The following is a 24,143-nucleotide window of genomic DNA, read 5'->3' as shown; positions in this document are numbered from 1 at the left end:
AGGCACTCTTTCTCCGGCACCGGTGACCCCCCACTACGGCATTATAGCATTGAGGCTAGCCTTCACCGGTGCTGGTGACCACTTCTATGTTGGCTGCAGGTCGATGCTGCCTTCCTCCATGGACTCAAGTCTTTCGTCTTCTTGTGCCCCTGCCTCAGGTACGGCACTCGTTTTATGAATAACCAATTGTTACGTATCTCACACTATATCGATGCTAACATGTTTCCTTCGCTGTTCCATATGTAGAGATCGACGATCTTGAGGACATAGAGGTGTAGGGTATCCAAAATAGCTCACAAACTTGTAATGGCATTGGATGAATCGACAACAAAAAATGGCGACGCACGGACGATGCCTATTCTGCCTCAAACAAAATCGAATTAGGGCAATGTGTCTCCTTCTGATTGTGCGACATAAAGGTGTCGCCTAACCAGCGAGCGATACCAATACGTCTCCCAACCATCGGGCGACAGTAAGGTGTCATCCAATCAGAGGGTGACACCTTATGTGTTATGTCAGTGGCTTGCCACGCTGGCCTATCACATCAAGGTGTCACATGTTCATAGGATAAGACCTTGCTCTCGTCCAATGAGCAGGTGACGGTAGTCTAGTCTTGCAAAATTTTCAAAAGAACATATAATTTTATAAATATTAATATTAATATATATATATATATCCATAATTCCATATGCACCCAATGGCCCATCGGACTGTCTTGAACTCTGAACCATGGGGATAATCAATCAATCGAAGCAGACCGCCGAATTTAGGCAGCTCATTGGCCTCGGGTCGACAACGATAATCCACCTGCCGGCGAGCCCCACCGACCGGCTAGGCCAGGCACGCACGTCCAAATGCCAGGTCACACGACGGTCCCGCGCCTCCCGCCGGCCTCGTGTCATCATCGTATGCTGCCCCCGGTACGGGCCGGCATGGCACGCCTCGGCCTCGCCACCGCAACCAAGTCCCGCGTTCGTGTCTCGTGTGACCCAACCCAATCCAACCACCAAAACAGCTAGCTAGCTGTCACACGCTGGCCGTGCGCGCGCGCGCGCCCCCCTCGGTCCATGCCGGGCGCGACGCATCGACCAGCACCCCGCGCCGTGCCGCCTCTAACGATTTGAAGCGCCTTGTCCCGTCCCGTCGGCCGCTTCGCTTTTGCGGCCTGCGGCTCAGGTGCTCCCATCAGTCGCCACCGGCTGATTTGATTTGGCTGGGCGGTGGGCAGTTGGGCACATACGCGGATACGCCGATATGCAATCCAACCGGGGCCGTTTGTTGTATGGACGGAACGCCGAATTGATTCGATCGGTGGCGGCGGAACGCGTGTGTACATTTACACTTGTACAAATGTGCAGCAACTCTACGCTGCTGCGAGCTGTATTGTATGACTTGCTAGTTACAGCAGCAGCGTGGAGAGAATGAGGCAGGGTGGGACAGCCACCAGGTACGGACTTCTTGAGGTTTGCTGGACCGTCGCTGGGCCGCCGTTCGTGGACGCCGTTGTCGGTGTGGTCGTCGGTACGTCGGACCCTGCCGTTGGATGAGATGTTGTCAGTGCCGACACTGCTCAGTCGAACTCATCAAAGGAGTTTCAACTACTGGAACGTATTGCTAATGCCTAGAGGTATGCAGGAAATTACATTCTACCGTTGCGTTTTTTTTTTAGCTAGAAGACTAGAATACCCTACCCTTACACGTTGTTGTATATGCACGCTAATAGTTGGAGGGATTGGAGCCTTGTAATTTATAAGTTCTGAGTTCAAGTGATTCGTAGGGGTGGTTTAACTAATGAAATCTGCAAAAGGCATCATCTCTTTATATATATATATTAACTAAGACAGAATCTAGGCTAAGTAAAAAAATGCACGGCGTTGACACGATGATTTCCTGCCTACGGTGCTTGTCTAGTTCTTTAATTGGATGCTAAATCCCACCAGGGACAGCCACACTGAAAAGCGCAACGAAAAGGAACGTACTAAGAACGGTGCGTATGCGTTAACTGCACGCGGCAGACCGTAGCACGCCGTACCTGATTCCGCCGGCGCGGCGCCGCCGCCCGGCGGCTCGGCGACGGGCAGGCCGAGCGCGGCGCAGAGCCTGGGCGGCGGCGCGTCGATGCGGCAGATGGTGGGCAGCGCGAGCGCGCGCACGGGGTCGACCCGGACCCCGCGCGTGCCATACCCAGCGACGAGCCCGCACAGGCAGGCGGCCTCGTCGCCACCGCCCACGACGCCCGCGAGCGCCCCGCAGCAGCCCTTTTCCGGCCACGTCAGGGAGCTCCGGCGCTCCACGTACGTCAGGCACGACGTCAGGTTCAGCAGCGCGCCCGTGCACTCCAGCGCCGGCGCGGGGGCGCCCCAGGGCGCGACCGATATCTGCGCCCGCGCCGGCTGCAGCAGCGCAGCCGCGGCCGCGAGGGCGAGGAGCACGAGCACCGCGGGTGGCATCATCATAGCCATGGCGTCGCCGTCGCTGCTTTGTCTTGGGCTGCTTGATGTCTGGAGCGTGTGGGTTGTGCTCTGTTTGACATGTGGGGATGGGGGAGCTCACTGCTCAGTGTGTGTCTGCTTCTGCGTTTGTATTCGTGAGCAGACCGAGTGATGGGGATGTCAAGAGTGGCATTTGATTCTTTTATCACCCTGGTATCCAGTAAAATGATAAATTTGTTACTTAGGTTTACTATCATAGATTTAGAAGAATCTATTTATATACTTAGCGAGAAATTACTACTCCGATAAAATGACAAAAAAATGAATATTCCGATGTTTAGTGATAGTAGTAGGCTAGTACTAGCCCACCACTCACCATTAGGAGCCATGGCTTCCTTGCCGGATGGGTCTCGCTCTCCTTTGTTCTTGGGACAAAGCTAAGAGCAATTAGGCACGCTATCCGGCTCGCAAATTTATTGAGCAAGATGGAAAAAAGGGCTCCAATGGACTCGCTATCTGCAAATTTATCTTTGGGACTCGCTATTCGCTCCGCCTGGCTTCCCACATCCAGCTAGCGGGAGAGGCTAGCCATCTTTGATTTCACTACAAAGGAATTAGAGGATGATACGTGGATCTACTATGAACAGTACTCGATAATTTCAATTTTCTTGTACCTTTTCTATTCAAAACTATAGTCTTCTGTTGCTCTAAAAATTATAGAATTCTTTGTACGTGTTCTATAACACATTTGCAACTTATTTTAATTGAATTAACATAAAAAGTTTGTGTAGAATTTAAACTAAAATTCTCCAAAAAAATACTATTTTTATAACTTCTAACAATTGTTAAGGCCTTGAATAAATTCCCAAAAAACTGGGAAAATTTATTAATATTCTTCTTATGTGATAGACTAATTTCTATAATTATTTCCAACCCTAGGTTATATGGTGAAAAAAGAAGTTCCTTTGTAATACTCCATTTATATGCATTTTTATCATTTCATGTGATATTCTTCTTTTAAATCAATTTGAATTCAAACACATACAAAATTAAGTCATTGAAAATATTTTTATCTATAGAATATTAATAAAATATAGATAAGTTGAATTTAAAGAGTGAGATTTAAAGAGTCGGTTGAAACGCATAGAGAAATAGAAAAGAAATCTTTTAGAGAGGCTATATAAAGATATAGTGAAAATCTGTTGAAGATACTCTAACCCGACAACATAGTCCAATCATATTTGGAGATCAAGTGAAAATAGTATATTGGTACAGGCCTCGACCATTTTTTTTTTTCAGGCACCGTGACCAATTGAAATTGCAGAGTATGAAGGCTATATTCCCCTCAAAAAATCGCATTTTATAGTGGCACATAACCACGTGTTTCATAGCCATAGTTTCATCGAAACAATCAAATCCGACCTGAGTCGACTTGCGAATCCCACTTGCAAGTCGGTTTATATCTTAGTCTTCTTGACATGGACGTCCAAGACGATGGGATTAAATACGTGATCCACGTCCAATCGTCCACCAAAGCTACACTGAAGCAATGGCCAGCCATGTTATGGACTACAACTGCAAATATTAGCGAGGTAGATACGGTTCCGCCTCATGAAACAAACGACATCGGGAGCAAAACGTGTTGTTTCAGCTTATACATAGTATATACTTCTACATTATCTTTCAGGCCTCAGGAGCCGAGGAAAAGAAGATCGCTTCGGTACTGGGAGAATGAAAACAAGTACCGTTCGATTAACACAATCAGATTGACATGCTAAATTATGTTCTGACTTGCCATTTATAAACAGACGCACATGAGAACAGTAAATGTGGCAGATGGTCAGGAGCTTTAAAGCGTAAAATTTTCTGCAGCTAGTGTAAGATGGTCGTACACACAAAAAAAAATGTTGTGCTGGTGGCGACCTTGGGTTAAACCTAAGGTCGCTAGCAGCATAAGCAACATTATTCCAAAGCTATTAAGCTTGTTCCATCCAAAACAAAGAATCATGGCCCCCGCGGTCATATTATCTCAAGCAGATGAAAAGACACCACCAATACACAGAAAGAGAAACTCTGTAAAGTAGCAATGGTCTATTCCTATATTTTCCCAAGACACACAAGGGCAAGAACCTGTTCACTCAAAACTGAGCCCTGAAATATTGTGACATTCATGCAAAGCCCACTGCACAAGTATCTCATGTGCCCCCACAGCAATGGTTTCTGCAGAATTACTCTCCTACAGTCATTCCAAAACCAAACTTGTAGTTCTTCTTTGAATGATCAATCTGCACCACAAAATTGCAAGTTAATAAAATACTCCAGTAAACCTCAGGGTATTTACTTCTGGTTAATGAAACAAGTGCAATAGCAAAAAAGAAAACGTGTATGCTGGAACTGCCATTCGACTCGTACGTACCTCGGCAGAAAGAAGGAAGTTGACACCCATGTTCAATCTCTCCTCCAAGTATGCAGCAACAACACCATTTGAGTCGATTTTACCTCTTAGACGGCACTGCAACAATTTAATAGCACAAAAACTATGAGAAAGGAACTACAGAACAGAGGGACACAAGGATCTCATATCTTTGTGTACTGTAGGGTGAGAGTAAATATGTTCATACTGTTCATGCATAATCATTCATGCAAACAATTTGACGCAGAGATACAATACTTGGAGGATCTCAATAGCTAATGCAATACTACCTGACACAAATTGTCAAAGTGTTATAAGACACTGACCTGCCTAAGCATGTAATCATAACCAAAGCTAGAAGTCACGTCTTTTGACATGTGGTTATACATGAAGTCAGATGCGAGGGCAACCTGCGAATAAATGTATCATTAGAATCAAGTTAGCATAGCATGTGAAAGTTGTCTGTTCTCATGGTGGAAATCCAACCTTCTCAGAAACTTTCTGGACATAACTTAAGGCAACTATTCCAGTGCTTGCGACCTGTAGAGTACCCACCTGCAATGGTCATAATAGAAAATAGTGATTATCTTCCATCTTATAGCAACTTCAATGTCTATGTACAACAACAGTATGCACTTAAGGCTTTAGCCACACAAGTAAAGCTTAGTCAGTAAAGCAATGATGACAAGAAGCTTTTATGCTGGCTCCCTGACGATGTTTAATTTCATGCACCAATCAGTTCGCCAAGCCTACAATGCTACAACATAAACCCAACAACCACCAAAACCTGGACCACATTTGTGACTCTTCTGATCAAACCATTGGATCCTTAAATGATCATAGCTATTTTTTCACAAAACTGTGCCAGGCAGGTCTTGAACTCCGAATTTCTAGATCTGGCATCATGTTGAGTATCAACGGAAAGTAAAAGAGATCACTTGTTACGCCTTCTAGTTTTCAATGACAAAATGACAATAGGGAAGTAACTTAGAGAAAAGTCCTCTAGAATTGTTTCTAACAAAAGTCTCAAAGATCTCACAAATCTCGAAACAAAGCCAGAACAAACGAAACACGCAATTATCAAACAAGGCAGTTGTGGGCAGAAAAGGCTAGACGATTAAGGCCCAAGCTAGTTTGGACATATTACATGTTAATAACTAATTCAGCCTCTATGCAAAATGAATGGTCGGGATGAAAAACATGAACTACATCAATATTAATTATAACATGCAAAAAAAAGGAGGATCGCACCAACTCGTTACCATTTTATCCGTGTTATAGCGAGAGGCAAAACCAATTCCTGATTTCCTCTGTTGGCCAAGCCAGAATATTTCAGTTCCCATTGATAGGTTTGGTGTAACACTCTGAAACACACTCAGAAAAAGTTAAACTTGATTAGTCGATCTTGATAATCATAACAATGCTAGCTAATTTAGAAAAGCGAAAAAAGAAATTGCACGGCATTTCAATGGACAAGAACATTTACTTAACTACTTCAATTTCAATACAAAGATAACATATAAAGCAAAGTTGTTCAGTCTACTAAAGAGCTTGGCACTTAGCAAAGTACAAAACCTGAATAACAAGTGTGAATAAGCAGAGACCACAGAAACTATCAACCTGTACTAGCACAGCCCTGTAAGTTGTAGCTGAAATAGTAAATGCACAAATCTAAAGGTGGCCAAGTTATTCCAAATTTGGCATTGAACCTAGAAAATCAACTTTACTCAGCCTATAGTCCAAAATATAGTTTATTTTCACAATTGTAAAGCAAGTGCAAGGTTCAAACAAGCCCATAATGCGAAATAAATTGGTTCCACAGCATATACACAACATTAGGAGAGTAAGATAATGACAAATAAATAACCAAATCATAAAATTCTTAAGAAACAAGATATATAAGACGCTCAAATATCAAACAGCATAAAGGTGAATATCAAGAAACGAGCCAAAGGTTACTGAATTTTGTGTGATATTTAAACAACCAAAGAGTCTTTTTCTTCATTTTCATCTTCCTATGGTCATGCAAGTGACAGTGTGATGGAGTTGAAAGTAAACTGTATTGCAAAGGTCTTTACCTGAATATAATTTGCACCGTAGAATGCATTGTTTCCGATTTGAAATTGTGCTCGATAGTCAGTGCCCTATACAAACAGGTGAAGTGATAATACAGGAACTAAATTTAGGATGGAACTAGAAATAAAAACAATTATTTGCCAAGTAAGCAAGTTATAATTAATTAGTCATAAAAGCTTGGAACAAACTCATTGACTGAAGAAGCATTGTCATACTGGCCTTGTAATCAAAGTTAAACATCCCTTGGGAGTAATGCGCCTCATGGGTAAGCTGGGAAAGAACAATCAACAGTGAAATAAAGCAAAGATATGCAACAAAACAAAGGATGGACCAGTTAACCCATGTACCTGCGCATTCACTTTTAGCGTAAGATTGTCTGTCAAATCACATTTCACACGAGCATTCAGCCTTCCATCAGTCATCACCCTTCCAATGAGCATTAACTAGAAACAATTTCATGTGCAGTAACAAAACAAGTTAAGAAATACACCATTTTGCCAGATGCTACGGTGACAATGGATGTCATGAAACAAACCTTTGGGTCTAAGAAATTGGCACCGAATTCATAATGTGCAGTTGGAACTTTTATAGTGTCAGGTGACTGAGATGGTACTTCTAAGGAGCCCATTAAAACACTGTTGAAGTTGTTAGAATATGCTCTAGAAAAAAAAATGAAAATAAGATATTTACTAACACTTATGCTATGGCCTCACCTGTGGCTAAGCGAAAACTTTTGATTTAACCCTTTTGTGAAGTCAAACCTCAATCCTTCAAAAAGTTCTGGCTTCAGCGACACTGCAAAAGGAGCATGTCAGTAGAGCTCAGGAAAGCAATATTAAATATACTCAGTATTGTGTATGCACCAATAAAACAAAACAAGAAATAGGGTTTATTAAGTTTGCTATTGCATACTTAGTTGGGAAAAAAAGGTATGAACTAGCCAGAGATCTCAAAGTTAATCAAAGGGTTAACTCAATGAATGGTCACGACATATGATAAACATATGTAAGTTTAATAGTATCCTATTCTTGTAATATCAAGTTCTTTTGATGGAACTGCAGTTCCATGATCCATAATCAATTTTTTATTTCTCGTAACATACCATATTCCTCCAATCATTCCAAAATCGTATCCCCTCCATTCTTTTTTGTTTGTCGTTTTAGACGAGTGCACAGGTATTAAGAAAACTAACCATGTTTTAGAACACTTTTCACAAGCTAAAACGACAAACAAAAAAGAATGAAAGGAGTAACATTGAACTTCCAGTTCTTTTCCCATCTCATTGTCGTATGTTTATAATAAGTTCATTCATTGAATTGTTGCCACAATATTTGATGGAGACTACTTGAACTGAGATTTAAGAAAGCAACGCTGAAGTAAGATATTATTGGGGCTGGGAGTAGCAGTGAGATAGCTTATGGGATCGAACAGTGTTTGAAGCTACATGTCAACAATGAAGGCACAATAGTAATGTCAAACATAGAAGGTCAGAATGCATGCGAGTTCAGCAACAGTAGCAAGTTTCCAAGTTATCTACTGGTCTACTGGCATATATTACTTTTGGTTCTGCTCTTCGTTGTGTAGATTTGAATTTAACAAGTACAGATAGACCTTCAGACACTCAGAATATGCACAAAAACTCAATTAGTAAGAACCAAATGGCAAAGCAGTCTGAAATCCTGAATATGGCAACATAAAATAGATTGTGTTCCCCCTAAATTGTGCTACCAATTCCATCTATAGCAACTGCCTTTTTCAGCCAGTATACCCGGAAAGCTGTATCAAGCAGATCTTAAAATCCAGGTGTATTTGCATCACAGAACATGGATGGTATGAAAAAGTGGGTCGCTTCTTATGGACTCGCTTGCTAACTGACAGGGAAGGTGACAAGTCGGAAAGATGGGCTTTCGTAAATTCCATTCTGTAGCCTTCCAATTGAAAAACAAATTGTTGCGATTTATGCTGCTGTCAACGGCTTACACTGAATATACAGGTCATTTGGATAAACATGCAAGCTCAGCTTAAAATTTCAAATATAAGTTAATCTTCACTGTCGGTATATAGAGTAGGGGGTCCCTGTTCTATGGTCCCATAGCTGACGATTCCAGTTGGCAGAAGATTTTTTTCTCGACTAGAGTCCCATCGCGCGACCAGTCTGTGCTCATGTGACCAGGATCCTTACCATAGAAGGAAATCTCGCAACTAGTCTTCGCTGGTCGCAGGGCAATTACTCACCAATCCAATATATTCTCATTAAGTGCTTTCCACTCAAGTATCTTTCCTTTCCTATAAACTCCTCCCCGACGGACAAGTTATGGCCAGTACAGAGGTGCCATGCCCCGTCCTATAGCGTTAATTGCTACTGGACGGGCTCACAGGCGTGGCAGGCTGCTTCACAGGCATGCGTACGAGACCAATGATGGGGCAGGGCAGGTCAGCTGACTGGGGTGAGGTGAGCATGGAGGTATATGGATGGGACTGGCTCAACAATATCTTCAAGGCAAAAAGGGCCCACTTGTAAGTTCTTCTTCTCTGTTATATAAAGAGAGGAGGATCCGGTTTGTAAAGGGAGGAAAAACCAGTTCCGAAACACTGATAACCAAATACAGAGGATGTAGGGCTATTATCCTTCTAAATGCCTGAACCTAGATAACCCCTGCGCCCCGCAAGCGTTGTTCATGCGTCCCTCGACCGATACACCCTGGAATCATTGTCATGGATTAACCCTCGACAGTTGGTGCGCCAAGTAAGGGAGATGTGTTTCTGCGTTTCAGTGAGTGTTAGAGATTGGATTGGGCTACTCATGGCCGGATTCACAGTAACCGCTGAGTCCCGTTCTGAGGACCCCGGTCACCGCGGGGAATTCATTGTGGGATACGACCCAGATGATCCCGGTGCGCTCCAGAGTTTAGACATCGGATCAGAATCTGAAGGTTTCAAAATTCAAAAAAGACCATGCAACAGAGAGCGGCATAGGCCCCGATGTCCCAGGGTCATCTTGTGTGGATAGGAAATAGAGCCTTCCGCTCTTTAAGTTCTGATAGAAAGAACGATCACTTTCGACGGATACCAGGAATGGAGACAGCCTTCCAGGATCTCAATACGTGACCATTTTTCTCCTCCTGTACAGGCGAGGGTGCTTTCTGCGACCAGAGACGAACAGACACAGGACCACACTTGTTGGTAGGTTGTTCACGTTGATTGGACTGGGGGCTGGAGCGATCTCAACCCCAGCGGCCAGCGACACCTTCAGGAACACATTTTAATTAAATTTTCAGACCACCAAACAATGTTGCGGAGTATGAGAGCCTCTTATCTAGAATACGAGCAGCATCCGCACGAGGGGTAAAACGCCCACTAGCAATGAGGGACTCACTACTGGCCGTAAACTGAGTGCGAAGGGTTTCCTGTGCTTGGACTAGACGATGGTGACATAACTCTCCAAAGTGAGAGCTAAAGCAACGCTCCATCGGTTTTAAAGTCTAGCACGTCCCTCGCAAGAACAATTTCCTAACCGATGAGCTGGTCTGTCTAGCCTCTTCTTACGCACCTGTCCCGATTGGAGTCTTTGAAAAAAGATTCACACAACCACCCACCACAGTCTCGGACCAATGTGGAAGGGATCCTCCGCTTGGAAACTGAGCACCAGAGGTAACACCTTTGGAGGCAACACCGTCGACCTCAGGTGGCCATCATGTGGTCGCCCTGCTTGATTCGAGTATGACTTGAATGGATTAGATCTTAGACTACCTTCAAAATCAAGCAGCCTCTGACGATGATGGGTCGGTAGAAAGGGTCACGGGCTAGGACCACAAATACTCTTGGGTAAGGGAACACCTCTAGCGTCAAAGGAGCAACAGACTTTTACTGAAATACATCACTCGGGAAGGGGGAGCACAGTGTTCCCCAACATCCTCGGAGACATGTGGTAGCCGCGCTTCATACCGCACTCTGGTCGGGAAAACATTCCAGTAAGGATTCTATTAACCCATAGCCCTTCAAGATGCTTACGAGCCGATGAAACGGTGCGGGTCATGTCAGAACCATGGCCAATATGCCAAGCTACAAACCCAAGCACAGCAAACCGTACTACTCTCTTGTCCTTTCATTGTCTGAGACTCATTATCATAGGATCGTTCTCTAAAAGCCCCAAAAGGTTTTGAATTCCTGCTCGTGGCAATCGACAAATTCACCAAGTGGATAGAGAATGAGCCCGTCAGGAAGATCACCGTCGCAGCAACGATTAAGTTCATACAGGAGCTAGTAGTGCGGTTTGGCAGTCCAAATCACATAATTATGGATAACGGGACTCAAGTCGCCAGTCGGAGAACGCACGTAGCCTCGTACGACCAGGAGGCGCAGCGAGAGGACAATACAAACTCGAGCGAAGAGTCCCGCAAACATGCTCAAAATTCAAACAGTCTGATGCCAACAGAGCCTCAGACGCTACCGTGACTATAGGGTGCGGAAGTAGACACTGGTCGTAGGAGACCTCGACCTCAGACGAGTCCAGGAATATGACAAGTAGTGACAGGCTCTTCCCCAAGGAAGAGAGGTACTACAAAGTGATATGTTTTTCCTAACCTGGCATGGTCGACATGGCCAGAGGTCAGCCACAAATTACACAAACTCACGGAACACAATTTCTATGTGTAAGGCTGCTCGAAGACAAACCTGTTTTTCTATTTTGTAGGATCTTCCAGACAAGCGTGGAACATAGCTTGTAAATTTTTCAAATTCAGAAACAAACTCTATTTTACAAGATAACCCGAATATGAACGGTCTCACCAAATGGTAAGTTTTTCCGATTCATAGGCTTGACCGCCTAGTCGGTAGTTTTTCAGCTGACCAAACAGTAGTGGGGTAGAACTTTTAGGATCTGTAGTTTGTTGTTGTGCAACGTAGAATTTTTTTTGTACCCGATCAATCATATTACTGGGGTGGGGTCAAAATTACTATTCGCGCAGTGTCGAAGGTGCGCAGTGTCGAAGGTATGGGCGTCTAAAGGATGACGACCACAAGGCCACGAGTCCTCAACCGGGTCGAGCGTTGGTTGCCCCCGACAAGCTCGTCGTGCTAAGGGCCATCCTAAGCGCTAGGAACCTTGCTAGCGAGCACCCCAAACCTACTCGTGCAATGTCGAAGGTGTGGGTGTCCGAGGGATGACAACCACGACGCCACGAGTCCTAAATCGAGTCGAGAGCTGGTCACCCCCGATGGGCTCGTCGTGCTAAGGGTCATCCTAAGCACTAGGAACCTTGTTGGCGAGCACCTCAAACCTACTCGCATGGTGTCAAAGGTATGGGCGTCCGCGGGATGACGACCACGAGACCACGAGTCTTAAACCAAGTCGAGCGTTGGTGACCCCCAACGAGCTCGTCGTGCTAAGGGTCATCCTAAGCGCCAGGAACTTGCTGGCGAGCGCCCCAAACCACTCGTGTGGGGTCAAAATTACTACTCGCGTAATGTCAAAGGTATGGGCACCCGAGGGATGACCACGAGGCCACGAGTCCTAAATCGAGTCGAGCGCTGGTCACCCACAATGGGCTCGTCATACTAAGGATCATCCTAAGCGCCAGAAACCTTGCTGACGAGCACCCTGAACCTACTTGCAACACAAACATAGGCAAAATTTACATGAAGACTGGTCCTTCCATTACAAAGCGACCGCCCGGGCAGCTCCCGAAGATTGGATCTAAACAGTCTATTCAGTACACGCAAGACTCGAAAACATATGGCAATGGATCGAACCGAATAAACCAAAGAAGGGAGCAAACAGCGGGTAGATATGAGTCTGTGACTTCATGGAGCTCTTCGATGGTCTTCATGGCACCGGCAAAGCCTTCGGAGACTGTTGGGATGAGGTTTGTATCCGGAAGATGCTCGTGGACGCAGGCCAAGGCAAGACAGGCGTCGGTGGCTCCGACATCTAGCAAGTGGTCACTCACTGTCACGTGTAGCCTATCCAGAAGGCCACTCGCCTCCTCGGAGGCAGCCAAAAACCAGTTGACGTGACCAGTCACAGTGTCTCTGAGAGTGGGGCGAACCTGAACGCCGACGGACCGCAGCAGCGAGTCAAATGGTGTAAAGGCTCCGTTGAGGCGGTCGTAGAAGTATTCGCGTCGCTGGTCGCTCTCCGATCATCCGGTCCAAGTCTCTCCGCGCTGCGAGCAGCTCCTCCCGACAAGCTCCTCCCGAAAAGGCCAAACATACCAATTTGATCCAAGCCCTCTCTGACGAGGGAGGTCGCACAATGCAGGAGTGTCTTTCGATGGGACGTCCTTCCTCGAGGCTACCCCCATGAGGAATTTGACCCGCGACTCAACGGCCTCGTCTGAGAGGTCTGTATAAGAGGGATACTTTAGGACACCGCACAAATAAACAAAGAACACCATGAAAGCAGTTGCAGTATTACCTAACGAGCTCTCCCTGGTGACGTCACCGCTCCCAATGTACATATATGTCGAATGTGCTCTTTTTCGCAAGGGACACACCCGACGCTTGATGAAGTTATGGACGACATCTGATCTAGTCAGACCGACGTTCACAAGGGTCTTGACCCAGGCCGCAAGGCTCGTAAGCTCTGGAGTGGTCGCGGGCGAGCTCCCCCAGCTATCGAGGACTTGTGCTAGTCTATTTGGCACACAGATATTGTCCAGCAAATCCTCTGTCTTAAGGTAGAACTATTCTTCCTTCCAGCCTGACCACGCCGACTTGAGGCCCATCTCAATGCAGGACCCCGCAGTACCGTCGCGGAGGTGAAACCCGCAGCTCCCGGTGGCTGACCTGGTCTATAACCGGGTCGTGTCAAAATACCAAAAGAGATTGAGGCATGGCTCGACCCCAATGAAGTTCTCGCACATGTGAGCGAAAACACTCAGCATGATGATGGAATTATGATTGAGGTGGAGATGGTAGATGTCGTAGAAGGTGATAACGGTGGTGAAGAATTGGAAAAAGGACAGCACGAGACTGACCAAAAAGAAATAGGCGAACATCACGATCTCCCCCTTGCGAGGAGCAGACACTTCCTCCCCCAAACGGTATCCCAAAGAGAGGCAGCGAGGGAGCAAACGGTTGTCGTACATCTAATTTAGCTTCGTCGTAGTGCACCTGGACTTGGGAAAATCTGGCTCTTTGCCGATGCGCAGCACCATCTAGGGCGGTGGGGGTGGCTGCTAGAACACGAGTGGAGATGGGGATGAAGGGCTCTAAGCGCTAGGGCTTGGGAGCTGTGGGAGATGGCGAAAGGATTTGTGGGCAAGCTTAGGCTTTTCAATTTATAAGATCGACACGATATCCCCAACCGGCGCGCGGAGCCCAGCCGTCTCTAAATTCGAAAGGCCACGCGTGGGGGGTTGAAAAATTCCCTCGGGTCCGGCGGAAGTTATTGTCTTTCTCTCCCACGACGTCTGTCTCCCACGTTTTCTCTCTCTCCCACGTTCTCTCTCTCTGGAAGTTTAAAATCTCCCCTTGGGATGTGGTTTTGCGAGCCTGCCACGAAAGTGGACTACGTTGATGGCCACTCCCGGGGTGAACTCGTGTTGACCTAGGGCTCAGGTCGCACGACAAGTTCCACCAGTGACCACACGGCAAACTGCTCAGACCACCACATCCCGAGGAAGCTCGAGGGCTACTGTCGGTGTATAGACTAAGGGGGTCCCCTGTTCTATGGTCCCACAGCTGGCGATTCTAGTTAGCAGAAGATTTTTTCCTGGACCAGGGTCCCATCGCACGACCAGTCTGCGCCTTCGCGACAAGGATCCTTACCACAGAAGGAAATCCTACGACTAGCCTTCACTGGTCGCGGGGCAGGTACTCACTAAACCAGTCTATTCTCATTAAATGATTTCCACTCAAGTGTCTTTCCTTCCCTAGGCACTCCTCCCCGACGAACTGGTTATGGCCAGTACAGAGGTGCCATGCCCCATCCTGTAGCATTAAATGCTACGGGACGGGCTCGCAGGCGTGACAGGCTGCTTCATAAACATGCGTGCGAGACCAATGATGAGATAAGGCAGGCCGACTAACCAGGTTGAGGTGAGCATGGAGGTATCCGACGGATGGGACGGGTCAACAGTATCTTCAAGGCAAAAGGGTCCACTTATAAGTTTTCCCTTTCTCTGGTACATAAAGAGAGGACCCAGTTTGTAAAGGGAGGAAAAACTAGTTCCAAAACACTAATAACCAAATACACAGGACGTAGGACTATTATCCTTCTGGAGGCATGAACCTGGATAACCCATGTGTTCTTGAGTTCATAGCATACGCACCCCACAAGTGTTGTTCACGCGCCCCTCAACCGATACACTCCGAAATTGTTGTCATAATCAACCCTCGACATTCACAAAAGCTATTTCTAAGGATGAGGTATAGCGTATATAGAGAATTGCCATTTGTAACAAGATACAACTGTAACGTGAATAGTTGGACATATGCCAACCCCACGAAATGGCAAGCGTAGTAGAGTTTGTGGACGAACCACCGATACAGTTCTTGACTGCACAGCACTGTACCTCTCCTCACAAATCACTGTGCGACTCTGACTTCACCAGCCAGACTGCAGAGGATCAGCGTCGGATGCAAATCAGTGTGCCAGTAGCGCACAACATCAATTGTCAGACTTAATGCATTGGAGCAAAATACGCAATCTACAGCAGCAGCTGACGCACTAGGGCACTACACCTAGAGCATTGTGTCCATAAGATAGATACGACACAAAATCACCAAACAATTCCTAAGACAGACGCATCAATGGAGTGCAACGATGACAATCAACGAAGCACTGAAGCACCGCACATATCAGATCCAACAGCAAACCACTAAGCATACAATGATACAAAGCAGCAACCTAGCAATCAATCTGCACCAAGCGATTCAATCGCGGCAGAGCAACTGATTCTACCACGAGTCCATCACCAACCACACCAGGACACGCGCATAACAAGTACCAATCCCCCCAATGCCTTATCAGTTCACAGTAGTAGCGGTTAAGGAAAGTGGAGAGATAAGGGGACGAACTCAGGGCCTCGCGCTGGATCTCCTCGAAGGGCACCGGGCAGGGGAGGTTGAGGTAGTCTACCTTCTCCTCCTTTCCCTCCCCCTCCGGCCTCGGCGGGAGGATCCCGGCGAGTCCGACTCCATACGGCGGCGTGCCCGCTTGGGGCTGCGCTGGGGGAGACGGCGGCGGCGCTGCGGCGGAGGCGACGGATCCCATGGCGGCAGAACCCTAGGTCCGGGCTTCTGGGGTTTGGGTTTGGGGCGCTCGGCTCTCTTTCACCTCGCTTCTGCGGCTGCGGCGCTGCTACCTTGCGTGGGTTTTGGGAGTGTTTATTTTCTCCGTGGTTTTGGTGGCTACTGTGGAGTGGGATTGTAAGTGACTCTTGAACTTTTTCCGAGGCATATAATTTCGAAACCAAAAGAAACATAAAATTTTGATTGCATACCAAGAAATCGTCTCCGTCAGAAGCGAAAAGAAACATAGAGTTTTTTTAAACTTCTAAAAGTCAGAAGCTCAAACACAATACTAGCTTTTCAATCGGGCTTCTCAAAAGCTAATCACATCTTCTATACTACGAATAAAAAGATTATTTAACCCCCGAGGTTTGATTGTACGGTAACATAACACCTTGAGGAAAGAAAAGATCTATACATGAGATGTCATGTGGCGATGATTGTTTAAAAATATTTTAAATAGTGAGAAGTATATTTTTGTTATTTTTTTCTTTCTATTTTCCCCTTAATCGTTAACATAAAATAAAAGTGGTAGCCCTGTCATCATCATGTGGCAGCACCTATTGTAAGGGAAGTTTGAAAAAAAAAGAATATGAGAAGAAAATGTTAGGAAAAAACAGAGCAAACTTCCTACTGTTTAATTTTATCACCATGTGGTAGCCCCGTCGATGCCACGATGGAGAAACCATCTTCAAAACCATCCATATGGGCTGTATTGACCCGATGTTGTAACGTTGGGGTGTTGAATATACCTTTTGTTTTCTCAAGAAGTTATGTGGTTGCACCATCAAACTTCAAGGGGTGGATGGACTTTTTCCTACTCTAAAAGCCAGAATCGAAAAGCAGACCTTCGGATGCTTCATGGGCTCTTTTGCGGGTTGGGTATAGCATTGTCCCTATACATTTCAATAAAATTACCTGCAATTGTCGTCCAATATATACCCAAATTGTTTAACACTTTCTCTACTACCAACAAACATTCAACGCTCCACCAACCAACATCTTCTCCAAGGAAAAACAGACAAGCACGTGGACAACTCTCCATTGATCGGCACCTCTTGTAATACTCGAATCTTACAATCGCCGCTTAATAAGCCCCCTCCCCCCTGACGCATTAAAAGCATTGGTCCGAGTCCAGCTAAACCTAAGCCGCCTAACCCTAACCCTAGAAATCTCCGTTGTCACCCTTACCTATTAGCGACGGCGACCGCTGCCATCCCCACCACGTCGGAGCCACTCCGTTGTCGCACCGTTGTTTGTCGTCGCCGTCTCCCGCATCATCCTGTTGTTCAGTCACCATGGCAACACATGCATACCTTGTTTTTACTTCTAAAAGACAGATTTTTTAGGAGAAAGAGAGAGCTTGAGGAAGGGAGAGAGAATAGCAACTCTGTTGTTCTTTGGACAGCTCGGTTGGGAGAGAGGGAGCACGTGAGGGGGTAAGGGGGAGGAAGAAAGGTGTAGTTTCAGGACAAAGAGAGAGGTGAGGTGGTGGGTCAGTTAGGCGGCTCTCTAATGTAAGAGAAAATGCTCATTTCAGTTGTAAAACCTTTTCTTTCTCTGCCTACTTTAGTATCTCAAAATGGATGCTCTAAAGCTCCAAAAATTCTAGGACTTTTTTGTGCCGCGATTACAAAACGAGATGAACTCATTTTAAATGTATTCACCCACAATGCAAGCGGAGGTTAAACTAAAAGAAAACTCAACGATCAGGTTTTTTTATAACTCTAAATAAAAGTTAAACTATCATTTAGAATAACAAACACTCCTCAAATGCTTAACAATTAAACATGATGCTCCTGATATATGATTATGCTTAATGACATATTTACTGCTTTGGGATGTGAAGGAACATGAGCAATAGAGAAGTAAGGGAATAAAGAGAAAAGAAAAGAGAAAGAAAGGGAGGAGGAAAAAGAAAATAGGAAAGAAAAAATAAAAAAAGGAAAGAAAGAAAAAGTAAAGGAGGAAAAATAAATAAAACAAAAGAGAGAAAAGAGAAAGAAAAGATTTTTTGGGGATTTCGTTAGTTTCATCGACAATTCCGTGATCTTCTCGTTGAAAGGTTGTTAGAATATTATGGGCCCATATAATTTTAATAATTCTCAATAAATCTTAAATACCATATTATGGAGAGACGACCCATGATGAGATCCACCTTCTATTAGTACCACATTACTAATAGAGGTGGAGGTGAGAGATTTTCTTTCTATATATATCTAAGGACCTCCATATCATTGGAGGGAGAAGCTAGACTACTAATGAGAGTAGTCCTCAATTTTGGAACGCTCTTATTATGTGAGTTTATATAGGAATGATGGTATTTTTGCTTCTTCCTCTCGCTGTTGCGTTGCCACTATAGTCTACTCCATCTCGGCATCGACATGCACCGGTAACCGAGAGAGCAGGTCTCCGAAACCCTCACTCTTGAAATTTTGCTCTAAGAAAGAGCGAATAAGGTTTTTGGAAAGCACTCCACGCAACTGCTCAAGTTCTTCACCACGGCTCGTCTTCCTGATCGCTTGGGCGCCGCCCGCTGTCATCATCAACAAATTTGGCGCATCATTAGCAACATTGATTGTGCCATCAACACGGTGCAACCTACATCCTCAGTAATCTTCACAACGCAGGATAAGTACGTAAAAACTATGTCACTCGTACTTAATTTTCTGTGATTCCTAATTTTAAGTATAGTAGATCTAGATATATGTAATGCTATTATACATAGGTCTAGATTATACTTTGATGATATAAACATATTAGTTTATCAGTTTATGCTCACGAATTATTTATGAATTAAATTAAACTTAAAAGTATCTTATTTTCCAACAAAGGTAACATTTCTAGTTGTTGGTAGATGGATTTTTGATGACTGAACTCATAGCCAAAATTAGGGATTTTTGAACCGGTTCCCGTGCAACTAGTATTTGAATACTTTCACATTGGCAATTTGTATTCAGCTAGCAATTTTAACTTTCAATTGGCATTTAAAAATCCAAATTAGGAATTCAGACTTGAGTTGTCAATTTTGGATATTTTCTAAGAAACTCAAACTTTTTTTGTTGAGAATGGGACGTTCAAGAGGAATTTGAACTTTTAGCTATTTAAACTTTTTTCATTTAGCCGTACTTTTGTACATATTTTGAGCATATTTGAGCACATTTGAGCACATTTTTGGTATATTTTGGGCATATTTGAGCATATTTTGAGCACATTTACCACATTTTGGTCCTATTTGGGTACATTTTGATAACATTTGGTCATATTTTGGTCATATTTGACCATATTTTGGTCATATTTGGGCACATTTTTAACATATTTGGACATATTTCGTCATATTTTGGCATATTTGGGCACGTGTGGCCATATTTTGTCCAAATGTGCCCAAATGTGCCCAAAATATTCATAAATATGGCTAAAATGTGTCCAAATATGGCCAAATATGCCTAAAATGTGCCTAAATTTAGCAAAAATGTATCAAAAATGTGCTCAAAATGTGTTTAAAATAGGACTAAATGTGCCCAAAATGTACTCAAATGTGACCAAAATGTCGCTAAAATGTGTCAAAATGTGGCCAAATGTGAATGTGCCTAAATATGGCTAAAATATGGCCAAATATGTTCAAATGTGCTAAAATGTGCTCAAAATGTGCTCAAATATGCCCAAAATGTGTTCAAAAAGTACAGCTAAACTAATTTTAAACGGCTAGAAACGACGCAAAAACTATGGCTAAAAATGACGAAATTATTTTTCTGAAATTAAACCTATTTTTTCTAGAATTAAAACTAATTTTATATACAACCAAATATATTTAAAGCATTTATTTTATCAAAGAAAATATTCTTAAACTTTATCAGAATTAACCTATATTTTCTAAAACTATTTTCCAACTTAAAACATTTATTCTAACATTTTTGGAATAATTTTTATACTAGAAGAACATTAAATAATATTTACAGAAATAAAATAGAGCTAAAAACATATTAAAACATTTATCTAAATTATTTTATATTTTTTGGATTTTTTAAACATAAAACCTATTTTCGAAATATTCTATTTTTATGAATTATTTTTGTAAAGAAAAATCGAATTACTACGTAACGCTAATGTTAGCACACTGACTGGATACGCTAACTGGATACGTCACGTGGTGAAACCGTCGCTACGTCATCAAAATCATCAAGAAAAATCACTCCGGTAGGTAAAATGGACGATATTGATAGTTCGGGGAAATAAAATAGACTGTTTAAAAGTTTAGGGGGTTATCCGGACAAACGTAATAGTTCGATGGAGTAAAATGGACTTATTCCTTTAGAATAACAAACACTGTCAAATGCTTAATAATTAAACATGATGCTTTTGATGTATGATTATGCTTAATGACATGTTTACGGATTTTGAGATGTGATATTGAAGGAACATGATCAGTAGAGAAGAAAGGGAATAAAGAGAAAAGAAAAGAGAAGGAAAGAGAGGAGAAAAAAGAAAAGAGGAAAGAAAAAATAAAAAGGAAAGAAAGAAAAAGTAAAGGAGGAAAAAGAAATAAAAGGAAAAAGAGAAAAGAGGAAGAAATGATTTTTCGTGGATTTCGTTAGTTTCATGGACAATCCGTGATCTTCTCGTTAAAAGTTGTTACAATTATATGGGCCCATATAATTTTAATAATTCTCAATAAATCTCAAATACTATATTATAGAGAGATAGTTCATGATAAGACCCACCTTCTATTAGTATCATATTGCTAATGGAGGTGGAGGTGGAAGAATTTCTCTATATATAGCTAAGGACCTCCATATTATTGGAGGAAGAAGATAGACTACTAATGAAATTAGTTCTCAATTTGGAAACACTCTTATTATATAAGTCTATATAAGAATGTGGTTTTTTTGCTTCTTCCTCTCATTGTTGCACTGTCACTATAGTCTACTCCATCTCGATATCGGCATGCACCAGTAACCGAGAGAGCAGGTCTCCGATACCCTCACTCTTGAAATCTTGCATCAAGAGTGAGCTAATAAATTTTTTGGGAAGCACTTCGTGCGACTGCTCAAGTTCTTCACCACGGCTCATCTTTCTAGTCGTTTAGGCGCCGCACGCTGTCATCATCAACAAATCTGGCGCGTCGTTAGCAATATTGATCGTGCTGTCAACACAGTGCAACCTACATCCTCAGCAATTTTCACAGCGTAGGATCAGTAAGTAAAAACTATGTCACTCGTACTTTATTTTCTACGATTCTTAATTTCGAGTATAGTAGATCTAGACATATGTAATACTATCGTACACATATCTAGATTATACTCTCATGATATGGACATGCTAGGTTATCAATTTATGCTCATAAATTATTTATAGATTAAATTAAATTTAAAAGTATCTTATTTTTCAACAAAGGTAACATCTTCATATTCTCTAGTTGTTGGTAGATGGATTTTTTATGACCGAACTCATAGCCAAAGTTAGGGATCGTTGAACCGATTCACGTGCAACTAGTATTTGAATACTTTCACATTGGCAATTTGTATTCAGCTAGCAATTTTAACTTTCAATTGGCATCTAAAAAATCCAAATTAGGAATTCAGACTTGAGTTGTCAATTTTGGATATTTTCTAAGAAACTCAAACTTTTTTTTGTTGATAATGGGACGTTCGAGAGGAATTAGAACCCACCCTTCTCAATTTGTGCGTTGTCTGGAAGATTTCTCATTACTTTCGTATCTACCATTTTTGTAAAAGAAAATATATGGGGAGCTGCCTATGCTAGTACAGATAAAATAATTTCAGATGACTAAAACAAGGTGAAATTGCAAGGACCCCCCCTAAGTCAGCCTGAGTTGCAAGAACCCCCCAACTCGATTTAAAGTTGCAAATGACACCCTACATGCTTAATCCAGCTGCTAATTGGTTCCTCAGGGGGGTTAACCGGCCACGTAGGTTTCCTGGACTTGCCATGGTAGTGGAACGGGTGCACACACATTCCTATCCATTGCCATCTCAGAATATGTGGTTTGACCCACTGCCGAACAGAAGAACCACCTGAGCAACACATGTCTTCCACACGGCAACTGTGCAAAGACAAGCGATGGCGGCGACATGGGAGACGACGACGAAGGTGCGCAGCTTCAGCGGGAAGAAAGCAACATCGTGCTTGATCTCCAAAGTTGCCTTGTGTGCTCTTAATGCTGGTGGCTACTTCGTTGCAGGGGTGGATCCAGGGCCCGTGCTGGGGGCTGCAGCACGGGCCCAGCCCATAAAGCTCAGAGAAATAAAAGAGAAAATCTAAAAAATTCTAAAAAATCTCTTTCACATAGCACGAGCTCAGTCAAAAAACTTAAAAGCAAAAAGGGCAGCACCCACCCTACCATAGACTGAATCCACCACTGCTTCGTTGGGCTACCAAAAATTGACAAGGTATTAAGCTGCCTTGGCAGTGACACAATGTACAGACTGCAGGTCTTTTTGCCTATACGCTCATCAAGTAGTAGAGTGCACCGAATGTCATCTTGAATCAATACCAAGCCATTGGGAGCTGCATATCCAGACTTGAGATAGTACATGCTATCACCCTTGCGATACCCATATGGTTTTAACATGTCTTCTAAGTCAAAATAGTTGATCACATTCCTGTCTATAAGAATTGTATTGCAACTTGAATCTGCACCAAGACTGCCACCAAAAGTGCCACCACTAAACACCTTCAGATAAATAAAAGTAGAATCCATCTGCACTACAAAAATTTTCAAATTGTTCAGACCAATTTCACAACAAATTAGATGAAATTCAAAATAGAATTAAGAGTAGTCTGACAAATATTTTATTGAAGCTAATTATCATAACACGGTGAGGAAAAAGCCTGCAATGTACATGGAGGTCACTGTTGTTGTGCACTTTTCGAAGCAAATTTTCAACATTTTCCAAAAACAGAAGTGAAACCAGCTGCACTTACTCGAACTGGTTTACATCTCCATTATGAAACCTACATACTGTCATTAGTAAAACACACGAACCATGCACACAGACAATCTTACTCTGTTTTAGGAGTAATGCATGGATGGTTCTCTACACAAAATGCGGTATGTTTAACTAGGTCGAACTTTTTCTACACGGACAGCTATGTGCATAGCCAATTTTGTAGTACAATACATCCACATGTATATCATCATAGATAATAGTCCTCACGAAGGTGCTCTGTCACAGCTAAATCCAACTTGATCAAACGAAAACCCATCCAAGCTGAAACCTAACTTGATCACCAGCATGAACCATCAACCGATCTACGTACAGAAGAAGAACTCACCTTAACTTGGCCTGCAGCATACCCCGGAGGAGCGACGAACTCCCCATCGCCGCGCATGCCAATAATCTTTTTGGCGGCCTAGCAACCACTTCGACCGCTCCTGCCCTAGGACTCTTCGCTCCCTTGGTCGCCGCCACGCTATACTCGTAGTTCCCCTAATCGATCGTTCCCCTGATACAAACAGAAACCTAACTAGTCCACCAACATGGCAACAACATGCATCCTACGTGTAAGGCTGACCCTCCTAGGGAAGCAATTAGCAAATGTGTTAAGCATGAAGAGTGTCAATTGCAAACAAAAGCGCCCCGGGGACCAGCGGTGTTGTTATTTAGTTTGGATTTGTTCACAAGGTGAACCTGGTGGTTGCAGGAGAATTGAGTCATCAACCCGATCAGAAGGTGTGTGAAATTTCCCATACACAATTCATTCGCCCATTCACAAGGTGGACTTGGTGGTTGGCAAAGATCAAAACGACTATCTCTGAACTCTCAAGACATGGATCGAGGGGGAAACACACTGCTCAAACACAAATTGCCCACTCACTCTCACGTAGCCTGGTTGGATCATTAGCCCATGGCCTACAAGGCTGTACCTGTTGGTAAATACGAATGGTCCTAATAAGTCACATGTATATACACAAATTCTCTTTTGTTAAAAGAAAAATGCAAAACCATAGCCTGTGGACACACGGC

General features: G+C 43.6%; 2 protein-coding genes across 2 annotated transcripts; both read right to left on the bottom strand.

Annotated features, from left to right (window-relative positions):
* Nucleotides 1-820: 820 nt before the first annotated feature.
* On the bottom strand, nucleotides 821-2,583 carry LOC133911020 (non-specific lipid transfer protein GPI-anchored 2-like). The gene is made up of 2 exons (XM_062353248.1): nucleotides 2,033-2,583; nucleotides 821-1,533 (listed from the first exon to the last, which is right to left on the bottom strand). Exons 1-2 carry the CDS (start codon nucleotides 2,460-2,462, stop codon nucleotides 1,400-1,402), a joined length of 564 nt encoding a protein of 187 aa, XP_062209232.1. The 5' UTR covers nucleotides 2,463-2,583; the 3' UTR covers nucleotides 821-1,399.
* A 1,615-nt stretch (nucleotides 2,584-4,198) lies between these two features.
* On the bottom strand, nucleotides 4,199-16,277 carry LOC133912409 (mitochondrial import receptor subunit TOM40-1-like). The gene is made up of 11 exons (XM_062355113.1): nucleotides 15,943-16,277; nucleotides 7,635-7,716; nucleotides 7,457-7,556; nucleotides 7,269-7,364; nucleotides 7,141-7,191; nucleotides 6,924-6,989; nucleotides 6,108-6,209; nucleotides 5,332-5,400; nucleotides 5,172-5,255; nucleotides 4,849-4,944; nucleotides 4,199-4,717 (listed from the first exon to the last, which is right to left on the bottom strand). The coding sequence occupies exons 1-11, from the start codon at nucleotides 16,136-16,138 to the stop codon at nucleotides 4,661-4,663; spliced, it is 999 nt and encodes a 332-aa protein (XP_062211097.1). The 5' UTR covers nucleotides 16,139-16,277; the 3' UTR covers nucleotides 4,199-4,660.
* Nucleotides 16,278-24,143: the final 7,866 nt, after the last annotated feature.

Source organism: Phragmites australis, chromosome 3 (genome assembly GCF_958298935.1).
Source record: "Phragmites australis chromosome 3, lpPhrAust1.1, whole genome shotgun sequence".
NCBI classification, from domain to species: domain Eukaryota; kingdom Viridiplantae; phylum Streptophyta; class Magnoliopsida; order Poales; family Poaceae; genus Phragmites; species Phragmites australis.
Note: the sequence above shows the minus strand (reverse complement) of the source record. Positions and strands in the feature narration are given on the sequence as shown.

Excerpts from the sequence above, each read along its gene's own strand:
- LOC133911020 (XM_062353248.1), bottom strand. The coding sequence starts at position 2,462 with ATGGCTATGATGATGCCACCCGCGGTGCTCGTGCTCCTCGCCCTCGCG. Across the intron at positions 1,534-2,032 it reads CGCCGCGCCGGCGGAATCAG|GGTCCGACGTACCGACGACC; the intron begins GTACGGCGTGCT and ends ATCCAACGGCAG.
- LOC133912409 (XM_062355113.1), bottom strand. The coding sequence starts at position 16,138 with ATGGGATCCGTCGCCTCCGCCGCAGCGCCGCCGCCGTCTCCCCCAGCG. Across the intron at positions 5,256-5,331 it reads TCCAGAAAGTTTCTGAGAAG|GTTGCCCTCGCATCTGACTT; the intron begins GTTGGATTTCCA and ends ATTTATTCGCAG. Across the intron at positions 4,945-5,171 it reads ATGATTACATGCTTAGGCAG|TGCCGTCTAAGAGGTAAAAT; the intron begins GTCAGTGTCTTA and ends AAATTGTTGCAG.